At 41.3% G+C, this 24,480-nt stretch overlaps 1 protein-coding gene across 1 annotated transcript in view; it reads left to right on the top strand.

The window, feature by feature from the left end:
* Positions 1-547: 547 nt before the first annotated feature.
* Positions 548-24,480, top strand: part of lpp (LIM domain containing preferred translocation partner in lipoma) — a gene marked incomplete at its 5' end in the record, with an annotated part of 89,247 nt that continues 65,314 nt past the window's right edge. Inside the window, 3 exons of the mRNA XM_083647905.1 lie at positions 548-743; positions 14,607-14,707; positions 18,287-18,409. Coding sequence (XP_083504031.1) covers positions 548-743; positions 14,607-14,707; positions 18,287-18,409 — 420 coding nt within the window. The remainder of the gene's footprint in view (positions 744-14,606; positions 14,708-18,286; positions 18,410-24,480) is intronic.

Genomic DNA, 24,480 nt, shown 5'->3' with positions numbered 1-24,480 from the left:
GATTTTACATGATGACACAGACGATACACAGTCTGGCTTTGTAATAGTAAATACTCACATGTCCCTCTCTTGGTCACCAGTGGGATGTGTGCTATACTGTAGCTATGGATTTGGATGGGTTGTTTCAGAGTCTGTTTAAAATAAGCTCACTGCTGAGACATCAGGCGGTAACTACCTGGCTTTTGTCCAGGTCTCTTAGCTTCCTGGCAAAGTCTCCAGTGCTCTTGTCTAGAAAGGGATCAGATATCAATTCCACTAATGACTCCTTATCATAGCAGTTGGCACTGCATTAAGATTCGAGGAAAGATTCATGTTGTTGTGCTTTTGAGCTGTATCCTCTTAATAATTTTGAATTGCCTCTTTCCTGTTGAGATCCCTTGAACATTTTTAAACTGTTTTGCCATAGCTGTAAAGGTTTGAATCATGACTAAAACCTTTGGAATCCATTGAAACATACGTCCCAAGAAGCCTGTAGTTTAACATGTCGTCGCTTGAGAGTCACAGTTCTGAGATAGTTTGATAACCGTTGTCTTTCCTTATCAGAAGCATGTGGAACCCGACAAACAGTAACGAACAGACGGGGCAAGTGGCTGCCAGGATGGAGACTACTCCAGCTTTGGGTACCGCCAGCATCTCCATCTCCCAGCAGCAGGCACCCAAGAAATTTGCCCCAGTGGTCGCACCCAAGCCCAAGTTCAACCCTTACAAACAACTGGGAGAACCTACCCACTCTGACACTGGAGGTAACACTACACATCTAAATCACTCATTTGAAGCAAACTAAACCTCATCCCACATGTTATTTAATAATAAGATATGGGAAAATCTTAAAATGGCCTTGTTTTACCTGATGGTCCAGCAGTGAATTGAGACTGGAAAATTAGAAAAAAATATAATCTATTCAATCTCCACTGTAGCACCTGGCCAGACTAGGTCCAAACTGGCAACAACCACCTAAAATGTGTGAGAAGTTAATAGTCTTTATTAACATCACACACACATTTTATGGCACACGCCACACGGTCCATTTTTAGTACATTTGCATCTGCCTAAAGGACAGATTCTATTTGACACCTCTAAACAATGACTTGCTATGGATTTTTGTGTTTGTGTGGTGTACTTTAGCTTTGGAAAAAACAACTCTGCAGTAGGTCATGATTTGTTTCTAGACAATAAGCTCTGCCTCTATATCTCTCCTTCAAGAAGAAGTGAACACTTGTACTACTGCTATATGCTACAAAACAGCCAAATTAACAGTTTTTCTATGTCTCAGTTTAAACGAGCAGCTACAACAGCTTTCAATATATGTTAATTTTCTTCCAAATCAATAATTATTACAGTAGGTAGGCTGTGTGTTGAAGTAATAGTTTGGTCACTCATCAATTAACAGATAGTAGTACTATTTAATACTGGTTTCCATAGTTACAGTGCAGTTTTATTCAGTCCTAAAAAGCTCAGTGATAAGAGATGTGACTGATTAGGATTTTGGTGGTCAAAGGTCAAGGTCACTGTGACCTCATGAAAGCTCGTTAACGCGATATCTCAGGAACGCCTTGATGGAATTTCTTCTGATTTGGCTCAAACGTCGACTTGGACTTAAGGATGAACTCATTAGATTTTGGTGGTCAAAGGTCAAAGTTCAAGGTCACTGTGACCTCACGAACCCCATTTTCTAGCTCGATAAAGCGATATCTCAGGAACACCTTGACTAAATTTTGTCACATTTGGCCCAAACATCCACTTGGACTCCAGGATCATTAATTTTACCACAGCATGTTAGTCGGGTATGGTATTGGCAATTATCTCGCAATGACACCCCACAATGATCCTGAATCCTGATCATATATTTAACACTAATATTTCCCCTTTGCCTCATATGTTGGTTGGTTTTGTTGGTCACAAAGTGTTGATGTCGTCATCTGTTCAAGGGAGGCTGTGGTACCCTTTAGATCATTAGATTATTAAAGACACATGCAGCCTTTATGTCTGAACTTTGCACAACCAGAGTCTTCCTTCCCGAGGATCTGCAAGGTATTGCAGGCCGGGGGTCCATCAAACATTATTATTATTTTTATTATTATTATTATTATTATTAAATAACCTCAATCGTTTAGTCAATTTACATCTTTGTGTGAAGATATCGGAAGTGACTTTCACTCAGTTTACCTATTTTGCATATTTCTTCTGCTCGGTTTGGTTTGGTACAACTAACTAAACGACAACTAAACCATAATCCACACACATAGCATAATGAAAGTCAGTCTGACTTACTGAATGGCTATATGTTGAGGTCACTTATGTTGGATTTATCAGGGTGTGTGCCTCAGTCATTCCTAATAAACATACAGCACTGCTACCAGAGTTTCCCGTCATGCGTTGGCTCAGGAAGCCTTGTGGTGTCTGCGTCTTTGTGTAGGCCCCTTGGGGACTATCGGTTTGCTCTTTTGAAAAAGGCAATAGTGCTACTGCTCCTACTTACTGTGTAATAAGTACATGGACAAATAGACACTTCATACTTTGGTTTATATTTCCATGTGTTCATAAGTACATGTATTTGTTATTGAATTAGTCTTTGTTGCAATAGGGCGAAAAGCTGGTATGATAAAAGCATTTATTGTTCTGGTTCAATTGAAAGATGACTGAATTCATCTAGGAATAAGCTGAGCAGACAAATGTTTCATGTTGTATATAGTCGAGGAATACATTGTGTCTATTTGATTTGAAACAAACATGTAACACTCCACAGTAAGCTAATTGACTTATATGAACATTGTGTGATCTATATGACCATGGTATCTATTGAAAAAGATGCTCATACCTCACAACCAGTTTAATGTCTAAAATGGGACTTCTCCAAAAGCATTTTCTTTAATCAAATGAAGATAATACTAGTCAAATCTATGCAAATTAAGGGAACCCAATTCCCTCTGCTGTTAAGTGTGAGTGTGAGAATAATGCAGTCAATTGAAAAGAGAAAACAGGAAGTTGATGTTGAGTCCATAGAAATAAAAGTAAAGACAAATATCTACATTGCTGCCAGGCATTGCAGCTCCAAAGCCCATAGCACACCAATCAAACATTCTTCAACTAACACAGACAAACACAAATGTGTGCCTATCTTATTGATTGATTTTTGTTCAAATGATTATGATCATTGTTGAGAGCACAGTTAATTTAGCTGAAATCTTCAGCCAGTGAGATGGTACAGTAAAGCTTGACTACGATGTAGAGAAGATGCCATATACCCATATCCACCCCCCCCCCCCCAAGCATGTATCTGGTATGTGTTGTAATTTTGAGCTTACCCATATCTCTTCCTCTATCCCCAAAACCCCCCTGAGAGCCCTCGATTTCCAAAACAGGGGAAACGGTTATGAAATTCAGCAAGTAGAGAGCGCACTGTCAGGTTGAAAACAGTCGTCCACAGGGGTTTGTGGTTTGAATTGTGACCATCTTTCCTGAATTTTACCTGCCTCACCCTCCAGATGGTTTTGTCAAACCTTTTCATAAACTACTGCCTCTTGAACGCTGCTCACCAATAACACAAAGTAGCACCACCCCTTGACTTTGTAGTTGCTCAAAGCAAAATTAGTTTGGAGTGGCTCCCACTTTGGTAATTGTCATAGTTGTAAATTGGCCATTGGCTGTTAAACTTTGCTGCTAATGATCATTTTTGATATTGTTTGTTCAAGTTGGCCTACATACAATGAAAGCGTGTGCACATCTAATGCAATTAAAATATGTATATTGAGCATTTTACACAATAATTGGTAAGTAATGTGTTGTAGGATGAAAACTCACCACTGAAACTCGTCACCTTAGTTTCAAAGACAGCGGTGATGTACTGTATTTGGTGCCATGGATTATTTAGCACATGAGCTATATACCAGAAAAACTCAAGAGACAATATGACATGTAAATGCTAATCTAATTTATTTTCTGCTGGCACAGAGTATAATGTAACACCACATGTTTTGTAACCTGTATCCTTAACACTCAATGAGGCACAGCACATTTCTGGAAAGAAGACAGAAGACAGGTAAAGGCTGTTTGTTTCTATACTTTGTATTTATATTCTGTTTACTGTAGAACCTATTTTATTGGTCATTTACAGTACATTTCCATACATTTCCATTGCAGTAGAGTAGATTACATGTTAATACACTGGAACAGTAGTTGCAATTTTAGATTGTATCAAAAGTCACAGAGCTTCACAGCGAGGACCTAGGAGGTAGATGGTTGAATAAATGGGTGAATAATCACTTGCTTAACATCATTGATAAAATGTATTTCACATCCTGATGTTAAAAATAATTTATTTTATTGTCACACAAGGAAAATGGAAATAGATTCCCTTTGTTGAACAGATTTAGTTTATTTAATCACTGGTGTTGTAGAAGTTTATTGTATTTCTTCTTACTCACCTGTATTTCTGCTCAGTGTGCTGTTGGGTGTGGAACGCTGTGTTGTACCATTTGCTGCTCATAGCTTCCCATTCATTTTGAATTTCCGTCAAATATACCTCTACACCAGGGGTCAGCAACCTAGGGCATGGGTGCCACCTCTGGCACGCGAAGGGTTAACCAGTGGCACGGCAGCACACAGTAGCAATAAGTGGGCAATTGAGATTTTTTTGTAGAAATGTTGAAATGCCAAATGACCTATTTCACAGCCATCTGCAGTTGTGCGGGATCATGTTAGGATATTTACGGTAGTGACCCATGCTACTCTGCCTCTGATTGGTTAGCCTCCTTGTGTTCCATGCATTCCATACATTCCAAAGCAGCAGACAGCAGATGAGAATGATGGCGGGAAAAGATGGACAATGTCAAGTCCCCCAGCGAAAAAACCTCTGGCATACTGATTGACAAGCAACTTTGAAAATGGCACTTCATACCTTTTCAGTCAAATAGTGTAGTCTACCAATACAAAATGAGCCATCTCTTTTCCCTTTGTTCCTTTCAGGGACGAACTCCCTAAAAGCTGTCAGCTCCCAAATAAGCATTGCTTATTCATACATGTTTATCTGATATATTGTTTATCAAAGCACTCAGCTATATGGATGTTTCAGGATCATGTGACTCACAATGACCTCGAAAATATTCAGTGAAGGGGCATTAACCCAAATTGTGGAATGAAAGCTAAACAAAATCCACATCTCTTAGTGTTTATCTCAGCTTTTGGCTGCAGTGCCTCCCTGCCATGTACACAGATTTCCATTTAAAATCATGATATATAAGCTGGTTAACACTTGATGATGATAATGATTGGTTGTTGTCGCGGCATTTTGAACAGGCGAACATGTAAAGCCAACTCCAGTCTGGCCCCTCATCAACATATGACATCTTTATGGACAGATGACCTCTGGTTCCTAAGTATATATATCAAACATGGGGTACAGTCTGATATAAAGTTGAGGATTAGCATAGAAATAAGGGACAAGTCAATTTGACACAGTGCCTCTGGGTCCTTGTCTGTCCGAGGCCTGCATCAGGCTTGGAGCGAGCAGCCTGAGGCCATGTTTACTGGTTGGACAAAGATGCCAGTGCAGATGGGGTGGTGCACGGTTAGTGGGGTCTGCTCCGAGGTCTCTAACAAGGACCTGCCCTGATTAACACCCCAGCAGGAGCAAGGCCGACATTCAAAATTCCTCACATCAGATCAGATTTGAGATTCTCAAGGGTTTAAGATGATCTGATAATGGTACAAGTAGGAAGGTCAGTTGAGATTGCTTTATGAAAATGAAAGGTGCCACGTCGAGCACCAAATGCTCCATAGCTCTTTGATGCAAGTCCTTTGATGCAACCTCTAAACTTAAAAGTGGCAATCTCAAAGATTTCAGTTTTGTTCTCTTTGGCGACACCTATGGCGATGAGCGGTAATTGCAGGTGACATCCAAACAGTGTTGCATTATGTGAGGTTAGTGGGTTTGTTCGGCCATGGTAGCCCCCCGCAATGCAAGCAGAGACAGGAAAAAAAGTAGCTTGTTGTTATCGTACTTCACACAAGAGTTGTTGGGAACCTACCGGAACCTGAAGATTGCACAGACACCAATTTCATAAATGCTGCAATACTGAAAATGAAAAGGTTAAGGCAAAGCCAAACATGCAGGTTTTAGGGAATTTGAAAATGAGAATGATACTGCACACAATGAGTGTAATGATGATCTGATTCCAATCAGGGAGATCGATCGGACCAGCTATGCCAACCATCCAGTAAAGGGGGGGGGGGGGGGGATCCATCGCTGAAAGAATGTAAAATGAAGGGGACACTGCCTGTTAATTTGCATCAAGCTCCAGAGAAATAGCAAACAATAACATACTGTCATCAGTGATATCATAGGAGGAAAAAACATCTTATGACATCACTGATGATGTCATAAGCACTGATGTAAACTTAAGGGGCACACACACACACACCCGCGCGCATGTAAACGTAAGGGCAATAACATTTTGTGAGCAACACACACACTCCCGCATGCGCGCGCGCCAATAGGGCAGGCAAGGCCACGCAGCGGCCAAGCTGCGTATGCGAGCTGCAGCGAGCGAGCCTAGGAATAGAGCATGTGCGTATATATATATATATATATATATATATATATATATATATATATATATATATATATATACACAGTAGGTGTGTGTGTGTGCGCATGCATGTGCACTCTTCTCTCAGAAGAAAGTTAAAAAGCCTTTTGCGGCACATGCTGGCCTTCCCTGACACTGAGGTTTGAATCGTGTTGTATCGCATCGTACAGGTGTAATGTATCACATCAGATCAATTAAAAAGTTAATGTTATCTTCTCTTATCGCTGAGCTGTTCAACTATACATTTCCTGTATTGAATTGCTAACCAAGTATTAAGATTCATACTTAATCAGTCTAAGAAAGAGATTCACATCCCTAGTAGCTTACTTTCTCTCCTGCCATATTTTTTGGCTTTATTGGAAGTCCTAGAAATTGATCCATAGTAATGTTCCTCGCACGCACGTCTTATTGGATTTCTGTGCAGCTGTCTACATAGATCAACACATGGAATGGCTAATTAGTGTGTGCTCAGTGCTCTCTGAGACTTCTCCATGTCTGTGTGAGCCTCTGTATGAGAACAGAGTGTAAAACATGATGTCGAGGACACAGGTCATCTTCCCCATACAGACTGGAGATTCAGTTAGACTGCTGACTCCAATCTAGAGGAAACTGTTTTTTGATTTCCATCAGTCCTGCGCTAGAAATAAACCTCAGAGAGGACAAATTAATGGCAACTGCACAGTCGCTGTTTGCCCATCTATATCGAGCAGTTTGGTAATACTAGTTTTTATTTTGATGCCAGCCAACTGTGTTTTTGAGTTACCCTTTATTTAATTCATTTTGCATGACTTTCTAATCGATATTTTGAGAAAGCTCTGAAGCTGTTGCTGTGCTTTATTTTTTGATTAACACCATTTACACGTTATTTTCTTGTATGTTTAACACAACTGCGTCAAATGTCTGTTAGGAATCAAGCTATAAAAGGGAGAAATCTTTTCAATGCGGGATGGAAACATTCATATGGCCAAGGCAGGGTGCCAATACTATAAGGAAAGCAATTCAGTAAAGAAGAAAATTTAAGTCAGACTGAAGAGGGGTATCATCAAGTGTTTTATTCAGAATATTGCAGTGCTAAGTAAGTTTAAATCTATAATTGAATATTCTGCAAATCAGATTTATTCCAAATACCTCAAGACCACACAGCTTTATATTGTGAATTCATTGTGTGAGAGTAATAACCCTCGTCGTCTCATGATGTCTGGCCGCTGATGATCCTGCTTGATAGGTGTGTGTAGCTGTAGCAGGATAATCCTCGTGAAGGTCAGAAACATCTCAGAAGTGCTGTTTTCCATAGAACTTTTCACACTGTAACTTCCCCAAAAATCCACTAATTGTTTGCTCAGAGCAATTGAAAAGCGTTGAACATGTGCATAAGCTGTTTTTTATTCCTCCCTGCTTGACTGCCCAGAGGCAAACTGACTACCGGTTGTTATGTCAGAGTCCCCACATGGGTGTCACCATGAGAATTTACAGGAAATCCACCAATGAGTGTGTTAGTGTGTCCCCATAGAAACCACAGGCTTTATGCTGTGAGCGCTTACAAAGGCCACTTTTATCTAAGTAGAGTACAGACCTCAGCTACTTGTACTTTGTCTGCAGTGTGTAAAGTATGCACATCTGAAACTGCTCTGTATTTGTTTGTTCATATGTCGCCTTCTTTGTTCTTAATCGCATCTTTGTTGTTTTATCGAACAGTTACAAGTCAGATTGAGTCAGGTCAGGAAATGAGGCACTTGACTCCTGGGCGCTATCATGATCTGCAAATCATGTCTGTTCTTTTTGAGCAGCATCTAAATAATCAAAGGAAGGAAGACTTTGATGCTGAGTAATGGTGCAAACACACCAGCTCCGAAAGTGCTGCCCAGCGTAAATTCAGTTCGAGCAGGAGCCTGGCCGTTCACACCAGACACACTTTGTTTTGCTCCGCACCGGTCACAACTTGCACCGACTTCCTGCCTGGCTTGACACGATCACTCGCGCATAACATCGACCAGACTCTGAAACCAGCGCTGGTCTGAACGGGCTATTCTGCTAACAAGGGCACCGAAAGGAAACTGGCTGCACTTCCGGCACTTTGCAGCTATTCACGGTGCTTCAGCGTCTGGTGTGTTTGCACCATAAGATTAGGAAAAGCTAACTTTCACTACCCACTTTTCAATTATTTGTCTGCACAGACTGCTCTGCCATACAGTGATGTTTGGTGGGGTGTGTGTGTAACCCTAACCCTAACCCATATATGTGTATATATATGTATATATATATGTGTGTATATATATATGTGTGTATATATATGTATATATATATATATATATATATATATATATATATATATATATATATATATATATATATATATATATATATAAATATATATATATACCTAAATCTTTTTAACCCTGACCGGCAGCAGCTATTCTAAGTCACTCTGTCTGTCGTCTGGTTGGTCAGACGGTTGGTCCCAAAAAGGTCAAGTTTGTTTCTTTGACTTGAGCTCTGCTGGCAAAGCATGTTTGCCACGCCAGTGATCCCAAGTAAGTCAATTTAACACAAACTGGTCACAGTTTATTATGAATTATGTGCTTGTTATGATCATAAGACAAGACATACGTTCATATCATGATAAAATCTCACAGTACTTCCATCTGTGTATGTAATATGTTATAAGCACAGTTGCTAGCGTGAACAAGCCTAATGTTAAAGTAGTTAAAACTCTCCATAAAAGACATTTAGACAACTGATGAACTCAGGAGCCAGAGAGCTGAGATCACATTTAAATAAAAAGAATGATGTCTGCATGTCATCACCATAAATGCACTGTGGGACTGTGCAGGATCTGTCCTTGTTAACATAGTAATATAACTCATACGTTTGACTGCTTGAACATTTTTAAAAGTATATTCGGCCATGAGTAGGAAGTTAAATGTTCAGGTCCAGCGGGTCTCCTGTGTCCTCAGATAAACTTAAGGCCAGCTACCTCACCTAACCTTTGACACTTTAGGTGTAGAATAACCAGCTCTTACATTACCATAGGTCCTCAGCATGCCTGAGAGTAACTTGGAGAGGTTTGAAACTCTGCCTCACTCAATGTACACTACACAGCAGGAGTGGCTGAAGTTTGCTTCAGCACTTTACTGTCTAGACTTTCTGCTGAAGAGGCTTCTCGTAGCCTTTCCCATTTGTCAATAAGAAATGACAGCAAAGCTCCTCTTACCTCTTAGCTTTGATGAATCATCCTTTAAGACATCGGCAAACCTTACTCAACATTGTTTCAAATATCGTGTTTATATGAAAAGGCTTGCTGGGATTTAAAAACCCTATACCTCCTCACAGTATTTGTTTCTTTGATTTTACACAATAATGTAATCCTTCTATTATTTTTAAACTCAATTTACCGTCTTATGGGAATCCGACTTTAAACGGCAGAAGCCAATTTGGTCTGCTCCTTTACACTTAAAACAAGCATATCTCCAAAGACCTCAAATCCATCCCTTGCATCTCCCACCAAATGGAGTCATAAATCACTCCTCTATACATATCACTGCTAATTAAGAGCAGGGCTCAGCTGCTTTTCTCCAGCGGAAGGTAGAATAAAACGACTCCATAATTATGTCAAAACAATGTGCTCTCAACCTCGTTGCCACAGCGCATCTGGAACGGGCTGTGTGGAGATAAAACATACAAAATGACAGCCTGGGCTTAAAACACGTTGTCCATTTTGTCTGAAGGGATTATAGGTTTTTGCTACTGAATCTGCATAAGAAGTATAGCCGTTTCTGTCTTTCTAAATCGCGATTTTGTTGTAAGATAAGGGCCACTTTCAACTTCTTATTTTCTTGTCAGTTTACAGATTTGTGGAAATGGAGGAAACGTTTGTATTTGTGCAGCTTTGTATTACTGTACAGTCAGGTACATGTATACAGCAGAAATTATTACTTAACTGAACATGCCAATACCCTGCTGGGGCACCAATGCTGCTCTGTAATAGAGCTGTCAGCATCACATGACATACTGTATGTAGACCCCCACTGTCAGAGGGACTGCTCCACTTATTTTTGTTTACTGCAGTGAATGTGTGAATGGTAACGGACACGAGCAGCTCAAGCTTTCAGCGATAACTCAAGTTCAGATGAGGGCAGATCATCTGTGTGCTGTGCTGTGTGCACCCAAACACACAGGCAAACAACCTGTGGTTATTTTCAGTGACGGGACTAAACTGACTCCCTGTGCTTGAGGTTTCCTCAGTGCCATCCCCTCGTGCACTGGCGTTGAAAAACGCTTCCTTCACGGAGTTGTTTGATGCATCGCAGTGGAAGGTGGTAAGATTCTGTGCCAAGCTTTGTCACAAGTCCTAAACGGCCAGATGGACAATGCTCTCACACACACACACACACACACACACACACACACACACACACACACACACACACACACACACACACGTGTAATTCAGATAATATGCACATGTGAATATATAAACATACTGTATGCTCAACCTCCAGTGTACAATCCTCTTCCTCCAAAGAAACCACTTATCTAGCAGTTCCCAACCTTTACCGACTCACATCAGAGTCAGTACGGAGGCCAAATACTGTGTTCTCAGAGCACTTTTTATTTTAATGATAACAGGAGCTGTCCATCAGCACCACACAGAAATCAGAGACTGAAAGTGAGGGGCTGTCTACAATAGGCTAATTAACAAATAATTACATATTACAAATTAAATAAGGATACAATTCAGCAAATTGGATAAATGCATTCTCATACATGATAATAATCATCATCATAATCATAATTTAAAAATGCAAATGATTTGGCGGTCCACTTGCAATACCTTCATGGCCCACCAGTGGGCCTAAACACACACAGGATATGGAGAACTACTTACAGAACACACATCTGCACATCTGGGAAGGTTTCGAAATTCCATAATTCATTTTTGAATCCTGGAATCAATGCGTACCGTATCTCCTTTTTGTTAGCTGAATGTGTGATCATGCCATTTCAAAATAGTAAGTTTCAAACAGCATGTAGCCTACATTTAAGTATAAGCGACTATTGCACCATATTGCAATTTATAATCATCAGTCACATACAGTACTTCGAGTGTGTGTATAAATGTATCACTTACTTGATACATGCTCCGTGTTTCTCAGCTGGATCTATCTCCACTCCTTTATCATCCCGATAACCAATTTATTTTTCAATTTTCTCTTATGGCCTGTCAAATAACTTAATTACTGATTAGGATTCCTTGTTCAACAACAGGCCTACTTAAAAGTAATTGCTCAATAAAGAGAGGGGAATTTGTCATATCAAGTAGGTGTTCCTGCTGCTTCTCTCATTAGTGCTCACTTGGAGCCTTCCTCTCCCTATTGTCACAAATGGAGCCAGCATCATTCACAGCACAGAAGCCATGTTCACTCAGCTTAGCTCATACGGGTTTGGAACAGGACTGCCTGTGCAAAGCCCCTTAGAACAAAACGCTCTGAACTGCTCAAACCAGTGTTGAGATTGACGAGAGTCGTGGTACATATAAAATACTCTATGCTGTAAATCCAAGGCTGCGTACACAAGCCAGGTTTATTTCAGTTTAAAGTGCATTTTTACAAGCAAAAAAATAATAAATTTCAGCACAATTTGCCAAGGATGAAAATATCTCAAATGTGACCATCTGATAAATGAACCAAAGATGCAGAAACACTACAGCAAGTGAGGGTGAGTCTTTATGTGAGCAGGCAGACTGTTGCCTTGGATGATTCCTCTGAATGAGAAGGACCCTCCACATTGTGACTCATGACAAATGGCATCGACAATTAAAAGCTTGGCCTCTTTGTGCAGGAATAGTGAAGAAAGGAGGCAAGTCAACATAATGTTACAGCAGAAGGACTTTAAAATCAACTCACTATCTCACAGAGAGCCAGCATTGTGATCCCAGATTAGCAGTCCTCCTGGTTCCAGCCTGGATTTTAGCTACAGATTTTATTTTATTTTATTTTATTTTTTGCAAATTGTACATTATTGATGGTTTTAGTGCAGCTGGATTGAAGACGCATATGGATATGCTAAAAGTGGGAATCATTTTTTCAGTTTCCTGTGGAAGAAAGTGTCAGACCAATGAGAGATTTCGGTTAAATGTCTCTTCCAACTGTACGTTACTGTGAGTCATGACTGCATGTACTGTACATTGTCCTCCACTTTTAATGTAGAGTATTATTGTCAGATAATGTATGGTTGTGCAGAAAGATGGTAAAACTGGGTTTCTAGGCTTCATCCTGACAGGTGCAGGCACATATTACTCTGGTGCTAATTAAGGATGAATTTGCCGACATCATCATAGTGCTAAAGATATCTTAAAACATCCCGTGCACATCAGTTTTGTTTTAACAGTGTTTTTTAATAACATATGTGGTTCTTTATTCTCTCACAAAAGTTGGGACCGCTTGCTTTGATGCTGCACAGTCTCTTGATACGATTGTCCATGGAGGCGGGCATACAAAAATGAAGAAGTACCATTTTGTAGTTCGAACAACAGCCGTACGAGCTGGCAAAAGTTTGCCGGATGGCACGTTTTGCGTCACGCGGTGAACTTTTTCCGACAAACGAACGGGGAGCTCTGGGTGCAGCAAATTAAACATTGTTCATTTGCATATACAGTACGTACTACCCACATTGTAATGGTTGAAAATCGGCAACGTCTTCCTTTAAGCAAAGATGCTTAATGACCCTTATGCAATCCCAGCTCCTGCTCTCCCCTGCCCCACATACATTACTGCCAGACCTTTTCAATAAAACATGCGTTGTCTGAAACATTTACAATGCCCATGTTTCCTGAAATGATCAAACAAACAACTCTGATGTTAGAGAGAACCGTACAGGCGACTTCATGTTTGAATTTTGTGTAAGCGACAACTTACAAGTGACTTATATGAAAGGATATGTGCAGGAGTGTGCGTCGTCGTAGGGGAAGGACGTTTTCTTGTCTTTCCCAGAGGTGTAGAGGAGCCGTTAGACTGTGGAGTTTTAGTGGAGGTCACAAGGTTATTATATAAACAATTCACATCAAGCACCCAGAGGGGATGTTTAATGCATGCTCATCATTTTTGAAATGTTGTAATGCTCAAGACGCAGACATGTCCGATTTTAACCACGCTACACTGTTTCTTCCCCCCCACTCACTCACTCACCCAGAGGCAACTGAAGACGCTTAATTAATTTGGTCAGCAGACTTGGATAAACTACATTGATGACATCAATTAGATTCTAATGAAAACAGATAAAAGCCATGGAAAGCAAATGGAATTTGTGAACAGGACTCATCAAAGTCGTAGCATTGGAACAAATCTCCATTCCGTCTCATAAAAGCCTTTAATTTGCAAAGCCCGTGTGTGGTGTGGTGTTTAGAAGAACACGGTCAGATGATTCAATGGTAGCTCCTGTGCCAAGAGGAGCCAAATCACAATTTAATTTGGCACGTAACTTCTTATCCTGTCTGAAACATGTGGTTGGATGCAATCCTTGGATTACTGTGGACTTTAGAACTTTGCCTTTATTCCTCTTCTCCTTGCAGAACAAACAGCTAGTCTAACCCATTTGTAACACATTTACATTTCCGATCTCAGGAAAAAACACATGCTTACTCCAGATTAGGACTTCCTAGTTAACCAAATTGTTGCAATTATGTGCGTCAATCCCATTGGTGTGGGATGATGAGTCTTTATTCTTTACACTGATATACTGTAGATAACCTCTTTGTGAATGTCTGATTTGATTTACCAGTTCACACTTATTACTTTAAAATAGACATTTTGATGAGTATTTCTCATCAACTCACTATCAACCTTGTGCATTTATAGTATAGTTTCTCTGGAATTGTGACAGTTTGAATGCAGGATAAAAAAGGGGAAGTGTTTAATATCCTTTTTTTGTTTCTCTTGCTGTGTGTGTGTGTGTCTGTGTGTGTGTGTGTGTGTGTGTGTGTGCGTGTGTGTGCGTGTGCGTTTGTGTGCGTCTAAATCCCAGTGGACTACCCTCCCCCTCCGCCACCTGCTGACGAGCCAAGCGGTCTCCCATCCCCAGGTTCCTTCCCTCCTCCTCCACCAATGAACTCATACGAGTATCAGGTGAGACCTCGATATTATATCGTCGTGATTGTGATTAATATGGAGTTCAAGTGCCAAGTCCTGCAAAGCTGTCTGTCCATTTATGATCCACCTAACTGCAAAGACTTGCAGCTCTGAATGCTCTAGTTACTATGAAGTGAGGGTCCTGTCTATGCAGCCACTTCATTTTTCTTTGCTTTATTTGGGGACAGACCTTACGCAGCAGCCATAGAAGGCTGACACCTATTGGCGGACCCTGGTCACTTTCTTCTGGATAGCTGCTCATAATACCCACAGGCATTTGGCCCTCCTGGGATATCTGGCGTGTGTAATCTGACTGACACCCTCAGCGCTTGACCTCTGCTGTGAAATCCCCCAGGCGCTTCACATTCCTTTGTGATGCAAACATGAGGGGAGGAACTCTCTTCAGCCCTTTTTTGATCTGACTTGTTTTAAAGCCTACATAAACGCTCCAAAAGTATTTTTGAAGACAGAATATTATAATACTTATTAAGTTTAGTGCTGTTCCTACAGCTGTTTGGAGATAGGAAAACAGTGACCCCAAGGCGTTAGTGTGTCTGTTCACGTGCTGCCATGAACTCACTGTAAACTACTCTTGTAATCATAACATCGTTTTTTAAAGGTCCAGATAATTAACCTGACGCTGCCAGATGGTTTGTTTTCACATAGCCATCTGGGAGCGAGTCGCTCGGGAAACCGTTTCAAAGGGCAGGCAGGCACTTACCTGGCAGGTGATTGGATGAACCAGCTGTCTATCCACGGCTCTCTTCTCGCTGTCGTCACACCTAAAGCCCGCCCGTAGCTGCCTCTGGATGCTGATTGGTGCGAACCGCTCGTGGTTCAGATTCAAACCAATAGATTAGAGCGTGGCAAGATGGATTTCTCGTGTGATCGTGATCTCGTGCGAATTCAGCTCCCTCGCACGGTTAGATAATCACATTTCCTAATTTCATGCAATTCTTCCAGCGTCCTGTTGTTGTAAGGGCTTATTAAAATGACCAAATCAAAAGTATAATTGTGACAATCATTCGTCATTTTCACCAGACTATTAAGTGGACAAGATGATCCAAAAGCGAGCGACCTGGTCTGTGTCTGCAGTTCAGTGAGTAAGACAGAAAGTTAGAGATTTGATAATCCTTGTCTTGTACTTTTGACATGGAATTTAACATGATTTTCACAGAAGGCATCCCCCCCCAATTTACTTAAACTGATTGTACCATGGAAGCTTCCACTTTAGACATAATGTCCAATAAAAAGTGGGTGGTGTCAAGCATGTTGACAGGGACACGCCCCCACAGCCTTATGAGGGTTGACAAAGAGTTGACTGTGCATAGAGAAAGGGGCACTAGAGCAGTTGTTAAAATTATACAAATAGTCAAAGAACGAAGAACGCCAGCACTCAGTGAATGTCCTTTCAGGGTTTTTATTCCATCATCAAGACCAGTTACAACCAATGTTTCAGCCAGTAGGCCTTCTTCAGCGTTGTGTCAAAAAATTAAGCAAAAAGTTGGAAAGAAACTTTTTGCTTAATTTTTTTGCTTAATTATACAAATAGCCATTACACTCCTCAAGTGTTAACCGACTATTATACAAATTTCACACGGATCTGCAAACTTGTGCAAAGGAGGACATGGCGTTACAAATACATTCTCTCACAGTTCACTTTATGGAGTTACATCTCATTTTCTATCAAATGATACTGGCTAAGCAGTAGGATCGTTATAGCGATGCTTTTGCTATATTTCCAATTTAAACTTGTTACAGAAGGTTAAATTCCAGACAGTCTTTAGCGGAAATAAACAGTGTTACAGTGAGTGTGTAGGACATTTCTGCTTATTCTAATTCACTACATCTTTCATGAATGAAAATGGGGTGTTAAATAATTTCTGCATTTATGTGGAACTAATAAGAAGAAGAGGTCTGAGTGTGCAAGCAAACATGAATAGTCAAATATTAGCTTGACTATTATATATTCCCTGCAATTGAACATGGTAACAAGAAAGATATGCAAGAGGTTTCCCTCCACATCTACCTGTAACTTGCAATTTTGCAGTTCAGACAAATCTTTATTTTCTTAACAGTATTAGGCAGTAGAAGTGAATAACATTTGGAGCATGGACTTACATAAGAAATTAAGTGCCTCATTACTTTGAAATGTAGACTACTTCACTGTTTTCATCTATAACTTTTTACTCTCCTATTGTGTCGGCTTTAGAATCACCTTGGGAATGAAACTTAAGTCCTTAATAAGCCCTTTGTATCTTAATTGTGTGTCCTGAAGCTAGAGCGGACCCCTCCAACTCTAGGCGCCTTTCACTCAAATGGATTGATATCCGATCGAAATGTCTTTGTACCTTCTTTCCTGCGCATCAATAGGGAAATGATGTACTGAATGAATACATCAATGAATAAATGGTATTTTATTGGCTCAAGTCTTTCCCACTTTGGTCCTTTATTACCCTTTTCATATGAAAACGATGTCTGCACAGTGGCCTGCTTATGCCGAAACGTTTAGCTGAAGGAGATCAGGGGTTCAGTATTCTTTTGCTACTACATTCCCTTCTATTGTCCACATTACGAAGCCCTATACATCAAATTCCAATACATCACAATAATTCAGTCTTGCCGTTTTCCCTTTCATCCTCCTCGTTATCACTGTTAAACAAGTTTGCCTGTTTTTCTTTTGATTTTCAGACCAGCCATTAGTGTTTTGCTTTGTTTACCCCACTCATGATTGCCTTAGATGTTTTTAAGCAGCAGCTATGCTCCGAATGGAGGCAACCGCTGCCTGTAATAGATTGTGACAGGTAATCCAAACACACAACATTAGAATAAGAAGCAGTCACTGATCCAGCCAACTCAAAAGCCCCCGCAGGCAATTGCAAGCAGTCTTCTTGCAGTTGCAGCATAGCTCAGAAGACTAAAAATATCTGTCATATAGAGGAATAGAGACATTCCCTGGAATTTTGGGTGTAGAAAACCTTGTGTCAGTAATGGTCAAATTACTTTTGTTCTGAGAGTATGTATTCATTAGTGCAATGGGGGCTTTTTTCAAAGAAATCGTTAATATTTATTGTACAATCGAACAATTACAATTTTTAGTAAAAAAAAATGTTTTTGTTTGAAATATTGCTGGATGAGAACTTAATGAATAATGCATGAAGAATTAGATACTGAAAATCCAAGTGCACTGAAAAGCAAGAGGTGAATAGTGCACTGCATTAGGAGAGTTGTCTCTCAGACAATGCGTTGCTTCGTATTCCTCACTGCAGTGTTCACACAGAGGAGTCTCTCCTATTGATGTGTGGCTTTCAAAAGGATTGTCTAAGGTCAAGGTGAAACTTGCACGCAGAAAGTGTAATCCAACCTGTAAGTAGTGTGAAAAGGATTGAATAGTAAAGCGGGGGAGAATGTATCAGTACAGCAGAGAGTCAGAGTGATCCATCTATGTGAAGGAGGAATATCTGTCCTCAACATTTTGATTGCAGCTAGTGAAAGTAACTTAAGTAAGTGGCATTACAGCATTACATGTTTCCAGGAGTTCCCTCGCTGTACTGCACATGTGATGTCTGTTTGCAGATGAAAGGACCAGAGAAAACCCTGGAGGAGAGACGCTCTAGTCTGGATGCTGAGATTGACTCCCTCACCAGTATCTTGGCAGACCTGGAGAGCAGCTCGCCTTACAAGCCACGGAGCACACAAGTATGAAACCACTTCACTGCAAACTCTTCAACTACTGCACTACACCTTAAACCCTGTACTCTACACCAAGCATGCACACTTGCAGTCAAATTCAACGACACCATGATTTGTAGGAAGATCATGCACTTTTCTTTGAAACAAGAACTGATGTACCTACAAGCTGTGTTAAAAAAGACAGTGGATCAAGGCGGCCATTGGGTGAAAACAATGTTTTATTATTATTTTTTAGACATATGAAACCAAAGATGTAGCAAATTAGATTTCTACAGGAAACGGTGTTGCGTGTTGCACATTTTGAAAACGTTGCACATAACAAAATTAGTCTTGACCTATATCATTAGTTATTCGATATTAAATTATATTAAAAGCAAATTCAAAAAGTTGAAGCCTTGGGCAGTTAACTAAATTGTTTGACACACAATAAATGTAGGACAGGCCGATAAAAAAACCTAACCAATTGTGTTTGGAGTACGTAGGAAAGCTCTGAGGGGTTTTCGACACATGCAGATTATATCTCCTAGATATAGCAGTAACCTAAGAGGGCATTCTTTGCCAGGACTAGAGATGTATTTACCTCCACTCATCTGTTATCATAGTTCTTTTGTGTTAAATGGTGATTTGTGTGTCGGCATCCTTGAAACATTTCACCTTTCAGAACAGTCCTCACATCTGTTGGTGTATTCTTCAGCCTACTGTAGTAGAATACACATACTTATCCGCTTTTGGAAAACTAGCAAAGTTAGCCTCATAAGTAGATACAGCGATACGTGGGCGTCGATCTGTATCGAAGACAAGAAAGTGCTTCACACGTAGACTGCTGGTTGCGACTCCTAGCTCTCTGGTTAGAGGGAATAACGAGTGCGTACGCCCCATGGTTTAGTAACTCCTAGCTCTGTGGTTAGAGGGAGACAAATGAGGCGGGCATACTGGGAGGAAACACACAAAGGTAACATTATCACACCGCACTGTGGAAAGATAGCGGATACAGAGAGAAGACAAGTGAAAGGATGTGGTTCTGAAATGATAGATGTTAAAGGCAATAAGTCAAATCAGATTTGCTGATTTCTAGTATGCATAGTGTGGTGGCAAGTGAATGTGCTCAAGGATCCTGACGTGAACAACGTAATAACATGAAATTATGTGCTCCTAAAAGTGTGGTTAAACACCTTTTGGACAGATTGCGACAGTATGTTGTACAATAATAGGCTATAGTCTCCAAGGGCCTATAGCTGTCTGAGCTAGTGTCCTGCTCTCCAGCTTGTATTGGGGTCCTTGCTGCTGGAAGCACACAGGGTCAGACAGACAGGAGAGGCCTCCCACATGGCCTGACTTTCACTCCCTTTGCCTCTGCTGCTCTCCTTTGCCTGGTCACTTAGCACAGCATCCACTTGCTTACCATGGCCCGTACTTTTCTTTCTCTTTCTCTTTTGATTAAAAAATTATTCACATATTTTTCTCACATTTTCTCTACAATTGTACTTGGCCAATTACCCCTGCTGTCCTGCTCCCCCTCTGCGCCGATCTGGGGAGAGTCGTAGACTAGCACCATGCTTCCTCCAATACATGTTCAGTCGCCAGCCGCGTCTTTTCACCTGACAGGAGGAGTTTCACCAGCAGGATGTAGCGCATGGGAGGATCATGCTATTCCCCCCAGTTCCCCTCCCCGCCGAACAGGCGTCCCGACCCATCAGAGGAGGCACTGGTGCAGCGACCAGGACACATACCCTTCCCACCCACAGACACGCCAATTGACGGCCAATTGTGTCTGTAGGAGCGTCTGACCGAGCCGGCAGTACCGCTGCCGTGAATTGAACCCGGGTCTCCGTGGTGGCAGGCGAGTGCTTTCACCTCTAAACTACCCAGACGCCCCGGCTACCAGTACTTTTCCTTGCACTGTATATTGCCCCATGGAGAAAAACTGCGTGACCATTATTTGGCATTATTGTCTATTGTGTCTGAACTCTGAACCCTCTGGCTCATTGGATTTCCTTTCAGCAGGATTTGCAGGCTCTTCCCAGAGCAGCAGACAAAGCTAAAGGGAGAAACCAAATGGCTGTGATTCCTGCGCGTAGCCCACTTCATATTTCTGACACATACAGCTAGCTGTCAGGGTTACAAGGTCCTGCATTTTCACACTCTGGGGGAGCATCACTGTTTTGATTCAGAGCAGATGTACGTGGAAGAAGCTACACTACGACCAGTTACACCACTCTGAAAAAATCTCTCAATTCCTCTCTTTCTGTCTCACTTTCTTACTCATGCACACGCGCACACACACACACACACACACACACACACACGAACACACACGGACACATGCAGAGACATGCACACAAAGCAAATACTTTTTTTAGGATTTGGAGCTATCAGCTTCTGAAATGCAGGTTACGCAGGTTTATTCCTAAATAAAATATAGTGTAAGTGCAGATCTTTGTGGGGAAAACTTGTGAGCAGTACATGTTCGAGAAGAAGTCTGAAAGCTTTTGTCAATATGGGTTGAAAAATTGATGTGCACCTGTGCAGCTCTGTGAGAGCCGAGCCTGCAGAGGAGATGGCCTTACTCCCGCTAATGTACGGTGGTCTCTCTCCCTACGTATAGGGGGGGGTCAGAGTCGCCGCATGTTTATTTTTATCCTTACCTGTAGCAAACTGTCGGTGTTACGGGTCAGAACCCACAGCACCTGTCTCTCAAGAGACTCCATATACTTTTATTCACAAGTATCGTTAGATTTGTTCCTTCTGCAATTCTCCTTACAATGTATTTATCATGACATTTTATGCTTAACATATATAACATCTAACATCAGCGTGTCTTTTTAGCTCTTGCTTCTGTCTGCGAGGTTTTTTTGTACATGGAAAAGATTTAGCTCTCCATTGGTGTGTTTATTTTTGCTGCTTTACCAGCCTACACACACGCACGCGCTTACACGCGCTCACACGCGCTCACACTAGTCCTCTCCCTCCTCAGCTGATGCAGATTCTAGCTGATTAACTCTGCCTGACCTTCTCCCCTCTCCAGCTGCTCCTGTCAGTCCTGGCTGGGTCTCTTTCAGTGCGTTTCTTCTCCAACATAACGCTAGTGTTTCTTGTGTAACGGGCCAGGTTTCATAGCCCAGCATTGGGCTCACTGTAATCTTCCGCTTGTATAAGCAAAGAGTAACGAGTGCTCTTGATTTACAGCTTTCTGTGTGCAAAGCAATTACAGAGCCAGCTTCCCCAAATCAATAGGCCACCCTGCTCTGCCTTTCAAGCTGCTGGGAGCACAATCTTCCCTCCCATGTGAAGTTGGGAAGCGCGAGAGGGGACCTCCGCTGTGCTCGTCTCGCAGATCAAATTGAACTGGACGTTGTTGCTCATTCATAAAAGTCTGAGTAGCATTCCTGCAAACATTCAGCCAGCACCGACGGCTCACAGACATCAACACGATTTAGTTTGCTTTAGTTGCTATTCTCCCTGGCATAACAGTGGGTAATGAAATGTGATCGTCATTATATAATTATTCCCATTTCTTCTCTCTCCAATTCCATCTTAGATGCCATTTGTTATTTGACACAGTTAACTAAGTTTGTGTTGCAAATGTTTTGCATTATTCCACAACAGCAGATATTAAATCAAATCTGATAGTACTGTTATTCTTTTAGTTCTCTTATTTCCTGATCGCTTCTCGACGTAACAGACTTGAATGTATTGAGGTAATAAAAATATATTTCCTTTACAGAAATTACATCATATTTTACTAAATTTGCCAGACTAGTTTTACATCACAGGGTGTATCATCTTGGTGCTTAGACTTCAGGGCTAAATCTGACATTCTGCTGAACAAAGAGGAAAAACTGTAGTTCTTCTGGGGCACGTGGCATGGAGGGCCGAGAGAGGCTGCAGGCACTCTGGGCTGAGGCTGGTTTGAGACCCACGTTTGAAGATTCCGAAACCTTTTGTGTCTTCAGTCTTCAGTCTGGCATGGGGCTGGAGAAGAGACGAGAGAGAGCGCCTTCTTCACGCTAAAGGCTGTGAGTGCGCCAGCGCTGCAATCCGAGGACAACTAGCCGCGCTAATGTGTAGTCAGTGCAGGCCTGTCCAAGCAGATCAGATCTGTTGGGGTGGTGAGTTAACAAGGAGGCCCGGATGAGTGTCAAAACAGTGCGCTCATCAAGCACCAGAGCAGTGGCAGTGCTTTGGTGCCGGCTACGGGAAGGTTGACTGCCATGAGCCCTTATTTCTCACTGACCTCTGACCTCTCCGTGGCCTCTCTACTAATTAAACCTAGATCCCACCTACTGAGAGTCAACAAGCTCCAGTGGGGGCGCTACTGTGTGCATTGTCAATAGCATTTCAATATGAGGATCTTTTTGTATTTGTTCTATGCAGGGTATGTACTGTATGTGCCTTGAGGTCATCATTAACAACATGAAAACTAAGTGTGGCAGTGAGAGTGGAGGGCTATCACTGGATGCTGTAATAGAGGAAGTCTAATTAGTGGTTTCTCGCAGTTGAACTAATTGCTTTACTCTGCCTTCAGACCTCGAGAATATTCATGTGAATTAGTGCATTAAACCCTACGCAAATGCTATCTTAGGATATAATTTGTTGAATCAATCAACAATCTATTTGTTTGAGAGTCGACGGGGACCTCTATAGTGATGTCCCGCTTTTGAATTAACCTCTACGAACTCAACTTCAAATGAGTAACAACTCAACCCGATGATGCCAGTGAATCACTGTTAAGTGGATTTGCCTGCAAAGGCAAGTGTGTCAGTCTGTGTTACACTGCATTACGTGTCCAAGGCAAAATCTCTATAATGCTATGCTACAGTAGCTGATTGTACTGCTTCATTCCAGAGACACTTGCTTTGTGCATTAAAGGCCATGCGCTTTTTATGAGATACTTTTTAAACACAAGCAGCCCCCACCCCACCCCACCCTGCTCTCTTTCTCTCTCTCTGTTCTCTCTCCTCTCCATCTTTCCCTCTCTATGGCTTTATAGTTGCCTCCATTATACCTCCTCATAAACTGAGTGTGCGGTCCCTCCTTGGTTGCATGCCATATACAGTAAAGCTCTTTCAGATGTCGTGGCTTTCACTGACATGTTCTTAAGTGGGGTTAAACTTTACTGTAAATGTGCATACTGTACATAATCATGTTTCGTCCAATATCCAACTGGTTCCTCTTCCATGTTGGCCACCTGTAAGCTTCAGGCTGAAAATTAACGATTATGTTTGGCTAATTTGTGCTTGAAAAATGCATGCTGTTGTGCAGCTCTCATTTTCTACTTCAAGCTAAATGTAACTGTTTTGCTTTCGTCATTATTATACAGTACCTGATCAATAATAAGGCCTTCTGATTTCTCAAAAGTAAGACCCATTGAACAGAGTTGTTAGTAGTAATGCCCCCCCTTCCCCCAGGGCTCAAGACAAATTAGGCTTTTTATTTAGTCTTATCAGCATATTATGATGGTATTCACAGTTGCATTACTGGAATTAGAATGAATGGCAGTAATTTCATCATCATGCAATGAATATGTCCCACAAGCTCTTGGGAAAAAAATGTATATTGTGCTGATGTGCTGCTTATCTATAACCAATTCATTTTGTAACCAAATTTAAAAAAAAGTCTCCACATTTAGCAGTGACATTATTGCCCAGTGAAACTCGTATGTACGGTATCCGTTTATGGCTGCACCTACAGTAGTCCTCCTGATCTAGTTCAATCTGGTGCGATAAGATTTAACATGATAATAATGTGCAGCATAATAAATAAAATATTGAAGGCCTCAGCTCCCAAAATAACGTACTGCATACTTGTACCTGTGTGGTTACTGTTACTTATCCAGATGAGCTATATCATGGTGGGGGTGATGTGGGGCGGTCCGTCTGAGACCGTAGAGGTATCTTTCCAGATGGATAACTCAGCTGTCACCAGGCTGCCTTCTGGCAGTGCCAGAACTTCTGTGACTCACTTCGAGTCATAGTTCCACCTCAATTAACAGTCAGTCAGCAGAGCACATTGAAGCCATCTCTTGTTTGTGTTGATCCATGCAGGAAACTGAAATGTGCAATTGTTAATGTCTAGAA

This window comes from Poromitra crassiceps, assembly GCF_964638095.1.
Source record: "Poromitra crassiceps genome assembly, chromosome: 12".
NCBI classification, from domain to species: Eukaryota; Metazoa; Chordata; class Actinopteri; order Beryciformes; family Melamphaidae; genus Poromitra; species Poromitra crassiceps.
This window is presented reverse-complemented; position numbering and strand designations above follow the sequence as displayed.